The sequence below is a fragment of the Ostrea edulis genome, chromosome 9 (genome assembly GCF_947568905.1).
Source record: "Ostrea edulis chromosome 9, xbOstEdul1.1, whole genome shotgun sequence".
Taxonomy (NCBI): domain Eukaryota; kingdom Metazoa; phylum Mollusca; class Bivalvia; order Ostreida; family Ostreidae; genus Ostrea; species Ostrea edulis.
Genome location: NC_079172.1, coordinates 25,101,408 through 25,109,157, shown reverse-complemented (window position 1 = coordinate 25,109,157; position 7,750 = coordinate 25,101,408). Strand labels below are relative to the sequence as shown.

Sequence of the window (7,750 nt, the reverse complement as noted above, 5' to 3'; positions counted from 1 at the left end):
GACTAATGTAATCCCCGCAGCCTATTGTAATCTTATTAAACTCAAATAGTAGATCACACAAGTGGTTGCTGATGTAGATATTACCTAGGTCTGTTGTGTCAATGGCTAATGTAATACTGGTCTTCTTTATAATTCTATTAACAAACTGAGTACTGTGGGGATACAGTTTAGAATAGGTCCTTAGTAACTCTTGCTTGTCGTAAGCGGTGACTGAATGTGGCGGTCCTTCGGACGAGAACGCAAAAACCAAGGTCCCGTGTCACCGCAGGTGTGGCACGATAAAGACCCCTCCCTGCTCAAAGGCCGTAAGTGCCGAGCATAGGCCTAAATTTTGCAGCGCATCACCGGTAATGGTAACGTCTTGATATGAGTGAGGGATTCTCGATAGGGACTTTAAACAATATACAATCAAACTGAGTTTGGGATATACTGTTTACTCTGACAAGGCCGGTACTTCATTAGCTGTTGACATTGCAGGTAATGCACACATGTACTTACATCGTCAACTACTTGTGCAATCCATTAGAAAGGGGTTACATTAGCAAATGCTTTCGCAACCGTTAATGTAACCAGAATTACATTAGCTGTGCGACTCGCACATGTAATCGGATAACATTAGCCGGCGGGAATTACATAAGTCGGTGCTACAATGCACTGCTACATACATGTTTCTATTGTAAAGAAAATCTTTAATGCTATGCTTTGTAGATGAATACAAGTTCAGTTCGTTGATCAAGCGATCTTTCAAAACGATATGCAATCATCATGAAAACGCGCCACCTGCATTTTAAACCTAAATATCCCAAAGAAAAATTAATAGGACAGTATATTACTTGACCAGGCTGAAACTAGCATCCACTAACCAGCAGCCAATAAGAAAATTCATCAAAGTACTGAGAGTACTGACAGAATACTACAAAGTAGTAAATAAGGATTGATAATTTTCCTTACAATTGATAAACATATTCTTAATTATCAAATTTAATACTTTGAAGACAATTGAGCTCACCTGAAAGTTCCTCATGTTACATCACATAGTGTCGTGATGAAGGTTGATACATTGTAACAACTTAATCTTTGAAAAGTCCACGAAATGAGTGTGGACACAAGGTAGGGCACCCCTTGAACTATCATTTCCTGCCCTCAATTTGGGGCTGTAGGGGTACCAAGTGGGGGTGCCCAAGGGTGGAATCACTTTTCAGACCTCTCTAATGATTGAATATGGGGTGATCAAATGAAGCAAAAAGTGATGAAGAGATAGACAGCAATGTATACATTGAACACTAAAATGGGATCATGATGGCAATTGAACTCGCATGAAAGTTCTGAATTTTACATTACATAGGGTTGTATTTGAGGTTAACAGCAATTTAATCTTTGAAGAATCCAAAGGAGTATGGAGCCAAGATGGGGGACCCCAACGACTGACGATTTCTGCCCTCAGTTTTGGGGCTGTAGAGGTACCACCTGGGGCCTCCCGAGGTTGAAACCACTTTGCAGACCTCTCTAATTACTGAATATGGGGTGATGAAATGAAAAAAACTGATAAAGGGACAGAGAACAACTTATTCAATCGTATAGAACCCAAGAAAGGGGTCACATAGGCCTTAAAGTTGAGCTGACTCCAAAGTTCCTAATTTTACATTTGCTTTAAGTTCATAATGAAGGCAAAATTTAATAACAAAATAATCTCTGAAGAGTCCACAAAAAAGTGTATGCAGGCAAAGTAGGTAACCCCTACGACTCATTTTCCGCCCTTAGTTTGGAACACCAACTGGGGCCTCCAAACATTTTAGCATAAGACACATTGAAATATCTTAAATGAATTTTGTTTATAACAGGAAAATATATCCTATTTTTGGACCAAGTTCACAAGAGGAATGTATTGGGAGTGTGTGTATTGGGGAGTGTATGCATTGGGGAGTGTGTGCATTGGGGAGTGTGAAGATTGGGGAGAGAGTGGATCAGAAATGTCAGAGTGTGTGGATGGCAGTATGTATATTTGGTATGTGTGCATTAGGGAGTGTGTAGATTGGAGTGTGTAGATTGAGGTGTGTGGAATTGGGAGTGTGTAGATTGGGGGGTGTATAGATTAAAGTGTTTATGAATGAAGATGTGTGGATTGGGGAGTGTGTATGTTGAGGTGTGTCGATTGGGGAGTGTATAGATTGAGGAGTGTGGATTTGGGCGAGTGTGCATTGGGGAATGTGTAGGTTGAGGTGTGTGGATTTGGGAGTATGTAGGTTGAGGAGTGTGGATTTGGGTGCGTGTAGATTGGGGAGTGTGTAGGTTGAGGTGTGTGGATTTGGGTGCGTGTGGATTGGGGAGTGTGTAGGTTGCGGTGTGGATTTGGGTGTGTGTGGATTGGGGAGTGTGTAGGTCGAGGTGTGTGGATTTGGATGCGTGTGGATTGGGGATTGTGTAGGTTGAGGTGTGTGGATTGGAAGTGTGTAAATTGGGGAGTGTGTAGATTGAGGTGTGTGGATTGGGGAGTGTATAAATTGAGTTGTGTGGATTTGGGCGAGTGTTGATTAGGGAGTGTGTAGGTTGAGGTGTGTGGATTTGGGGGTGTGTAGGTTGAGGTGTGTGGATTGGAAGTGTGTAGGTTGAGGTGTGTGGATTGGAGAGTGTGTAGATTGAGGTGTGTGGATTGGAGAGTGTGTAGATTGAGGTGTGTGGATTGGAGAGTGTAGATTGGGGTGTTTATGAATGAAAAAGTGTGGATTTGGGTGTGTATACATTGAGGTGTGTGGATTGGGGAGTGTATAGATTGAGGTGTGTGGATTGGGGAGTGTATAGATTGAGGTGTTTATGAGTGAAAATGTGTGGATATGGAGTGTGTATGAATTGGAGGTACTGGTGGCATAGTAATAAATATTAAACACACAGTTTCTTCATTAATTTTTTATATCTAGATTTCAACAGCACTTCAAAACAAAAATATGGCACAACAGTTACTTGCATGAATTACAAATTCTCCAAGAAATTTTTTTTGCTACAAAACATTCCTAAACAATTACACAAACTTTATATTATGCTCTTCAACCTAGTAAAACAGTAGCAACCTAGTATGGATGTATTGAACTTACATTTCTATGGTTACATGACTCTATTCTGTCTCCAGAGTTTTAATGCCCCACATAGTACAAACATTGTATGACATCATATGACATCATTCCATAAGCCTAGTTAATGTACTGAGGGATGGGCCTTTCTACAACATGCATGTATGTAATAGTCTTTCCTTTCCTTCACTAAAACTACATTAACATACTTGCACAACAGAAAACTGTTAAGAAATGAGTACATTCACTTTACAATCACACACATGTGTACAGTCTACAAGGCTTTAGAAGCTTGGGTTCATAAATCAGCTGACTATGACCAGGCACAACTAATACCACCTTTGTTATACGAGTAACAATAATGGGAATGGACTAATACTACAAATATTCCTTGTTTTAAATCTGACCACCTACAGAACCATCCTGAAGCAGACTACAGTACGCATCACTAATGCTATCTACACGACAAGGTCTTTAGCGTGTTTTCATGTGAATCAGGTTCCTCATCATGTCGTAGCTGTTCCCGTCGGGCTGCACGCTGATTAACTTTCCGTCATCCGACACCACTTCCAGATAGCCGTGCTCGTCCACTCCTTGGACGGTGAACACTTCATCTCCCTCTGTATCCAGCTGCACTTTGTGGTCTCTTAAAACAGGAAAAGGAATTTAATACTGCACATTACTTTATATTTTACAAATTTTTTTTTAATTTTTTTTAAATTTTCACAATCACTTGTCAGTAAAGCATAGTCTACACAAATTTTAAGTATAAAACAGGAAAAGGAATTTAATACTGCACATTACTTTATATTTTACAATTTTTTTTTAATTTTTTTTAAATTTTCACAATCACTTGTCAGTAAAGCATAGTCTACACAAATTTTAAGTATATATGAATTGATATTATGAACCTCATGTTTTTCCTATTTTGTATCCTCTGTTTATAATATTTATACACAGGCACTTGTTTCTGTAAATGACTTATGACCTTTGTATACTAATAACTAATAATGTTGTTATTAGTATACAGAGGTCATAAGTCATTTACAGAAACAAGTGCCTGTGTATTTATACCTACAATTAAAGTGTAAACTATTTATCGATTCCATACGATATTATAGGAGTAAGTGTGCTAATTAGCCTCCTCCTTCAATGTTTCTGACCCACAAGCTTGAACATACAGGCTACCGGTACACACTACATGTACATATTGAATATACAGGCTACCGGTACACACTACATGTACATATTGAATATACAGGCTACCGGTACACACTACATGTACATATTGAATATACAGGCTACCGGTACACACCACATGTACACACACAAACATCACAATTTAAGGCTGCAACATACAAAGGGTGTATACCAAGAACATTCATCCTATATCTCGTGAAAACTACCACTGTGACACTATATCATATGACCCCTTAGATAGAATGTTCTATCGTTAAAATGATAATGTCCTACGGACCCGATTTAACGATAGAATGCGTCCTATATACCTGCAATGTAGCAAAATGAAAATTGCACACAGTGAATGTTTCGGTAAAATTATGTAACACATCACTCATATGCATTTGGAAAGTTATCTTAACGACCCACTTGGGCCGTTCTTATTTGCAAATTAGGTAAGCGTTCGTTTTTGGAAAACAGCATGCAGCAGGGTGTTCCGATGGCAGTTTCCGGTAAAATGGCAGTCAGTTCGAATCGAGAAAAGTGACATTTCAAAGTGTTGAGTTTACAATATTATTATACGATTTTTTACAGTGTTAAGGACTTACAAATTACCAATGAGGTTAGTTGTATATAAATTTAACTTTAAATGTACGCGTTCATTCTTTGATAAGTTTAAAATCGTTTTGGAGCGATTCCGCAATTTTCTGCTACATTACGGGTATATGGGAGGTATTCTAACTGTGGTGAGGGCCTGTCCCGAGACACAGTTAGATTATTCTAACTAATGACCCCTCAGACAATTCTATCACATCTAAATACACATGTACCAACATTTTGTCTCTGACGTCTCCATACGAGTGAAAAATTCTCAAATGAGACGTTAAACAATATACAACCAACCTGATCATCTATAAAGTACACGTCTTTCGTAATTCCTAATCCTAATTAAAAATAAAGCTGACATACTCGACCGAGAGATGCAGACAAGCCTCTTAATAAAGTTGATGATATTAGCGTCTCCTGACATAGTGTGTTTAATATCAACTGAACAAAAGTTCACCAACAGTCTATTTTGGCCCTAATTTTGATTGTAATGTTAAAGTATATAAAGGTGCTTCATAAATTTGTTGTTCATCAGGTGGGTTTTACAAAAAATACATTTCTACCGAGGATTCATGAATTTACTATGTACAAAAAATACATATACATTTCTCTAATTTTCTTTCAGACAGCTCATTGATTGATTGATTGATGTTTTCCACCACACTCAACAATTTTTCAGTTATCTGGTGGCACCCAGTTTTTATTGGTGGAAGAGAGAACCCAGATACAATGTACCTGGGAAGAGACTACCGACCTTCCAAAAGTAAACAGGGAAACTTTCTCACTTACCGGCGCGAGCGGGATTCGAACCTGCGTCGACCAGAGGTGAGAGGCCGTGTGATTTTGAGCATAATATGAAAATAATTTTAGTCAAGGCATGATGCAGTTTATGGTTTCTATTATAAAAATTGCCTGAAAATATAACTTTTGAGGATTTTCAATGAAATCGTATCACATCACTAACTTTGCAGGAATCACTTGTGATGAAAATACATTCTTATTTTTGTTTCACTATATTTCAACCTGAAAATGACTGAATTTCAGAGTTTAAAATTCAGGACAATTAAGACATATAGGACTGTTGTATCTAGTGCTTCACACATCGGAAATTCATGCTTGTAATGATTGAAACTTAAACACGTAGTACGCTTACAATACAATAGTGCATTAAATTGAATAAAAATTGTGAAAGATCAGGTATATCATTGAGATTAAACATAAATAGAAAGGTAACTTTCTTCTGCATTAATAGTAGAAATGTTAAACTATAGCTGTTAGAAATCTTCTAAGTTTATTAAACAAGATGTACTGTGAGCAATGCTCACTAAGAATACCCCCCGCTTACCCCAATCTCCCAAAGGGTGTTGTTAATAGGTATAAATTACCTCTTTCCTGAGTGTAAAAATATGGTATGCATTTGTAGAAGAAAATGGAAGATATAGTCCGAACACAAATCCATGGCATAAACCTATAATTTTGACCTTGAGATCAAAGGTCAAGGTCATAAAGAGGTCATGAATGTACATGACACATAGTCTCATGGTGATACACCCATGTCTTGTGGTATGACTATGTCAAAACCCTATAATCAATTTTGACCTTGAGGTCAAAGTTCAAGGTCATATACAGGTCATGAAGGTACTTGACACATCGTCTCATGGTGATACACTCATGTGTCAAATATGATATGCCTATGTCAAAGAACAAAGAAGTCATGGTCCGGACATGAATCCATTGTAAAAACCTTTAATTTTGACCTTGAGGTCAAGGTCATATGGAGGTCATGAAGGTACATGACACATCGTCTCCTGGTGATACACTCATGTGTCATATATGATATGCCTATGTCAAAGAACAAAGAAGTTATGACCCGGACACGAATCCATTGTAAAAAACCTTTAATTTTGACCTTGAGGTCAAGGTCATATGGAGGTCATGAAGGTACATGACACATCGTCTCATGGTGATACACTCATGTGTCAAATATGGTATGCCTATATCAAAGAACAAAGAAGTTATGGCCTGGACACGAATCCATTGTAAAAAACCTTTAATTTTGACCTTGAGGTCAAGGGTCAAGGTCATATAGAGGTCATGAAGGTACTTGACATATCGTCTCATGGTGATCTACCTGTGTGCCAAATATGGTATGCCTAAGTCAAAGAACAAAGAAGTTATGGCCCGGACACGAATCTGCACAGACAGACAGACGGACAGACAGACGGACAGACAGACAGACAGACAGAGTGATTCCTATATACCCCCCAGAACTTCGTTCGGGGGGTATAATAAGTTGTGTTTTTCAGATTGCTTTAGTTTCATATCTTATCAAGCTGTTCTGAGGATACCTTGATGTACTGGCATGCTAATTTTTGGATGTGCTCTTTCAGAATGTGGTATTTATTTCTAAATCTAACAACAATAAGGAATTTAATCATTCCATTTCATCAAAACTTTCCAATATCAATCAATATAATTCACAAGTAAATGGAAAAAAATATAATCCATCATAACTTAATCCATGCTCAAATGGATCAACTCATGAAGGACAAGTTTTTCCTATTTACTGATGGGAAATGTCACCCTTGAGGTTCAATATTTCTCCCTTCAGTGAGATTTCCCAATCCTACATGAACACTTATAAATGAATCCAATATCACCATCGTTTACATAATTACCCATGCATCCATCTTTGATAATACTTCTTGCAGAACTCTGTACGTCCATTCTTCTCAAATTCACTGATGAGGTTCTCCATTATGCTGACGGTCCGCGCCATTAGTTTCTCCTTAGACAACAATGGGAGAGATGTGTTGTGTTCTTTGTTATATGATGAGATGACATCATTGATACAAATTGTAGGGTTAGCATTGCTTACATTGAAGCCACATCCTAAAATT

General features: G+C 37.9%; 1 protein-coding gene across 2 annotated transcripts in view; it reads right to left on the bottom strand.

Moving 5' to 3' along the window:
• Positions 1-2,889: 2,889 nt before the first annotated feature.
• LOC125658692 (biotin--protein ligase-like) overlaps positions 2,890-7,750 on the bottom strand; it is a 50,357-nt gene continuing 45,496 nt past the window's right edge. For both annotated transcript variants that reach the window (XM_056148965.1, XM_056148966.1), the window contains exons 12-13: positions 7,529-7,742; positions 2,890-3,711 (exon numbers count right to left, since the gene is read on the bottom strand). In XM_056148965.1, the coding sequence (XP_056004940.1) occupies positions 3,540-3,711; positions 7,529-7,742 (386 nt within the window). In that variant the 3' untranslated portion in view covers positions 2,890-3,539. The remainder of the gene's footprint in view (positions 3,712-7,528; positions 7,743-7,750) is intronic.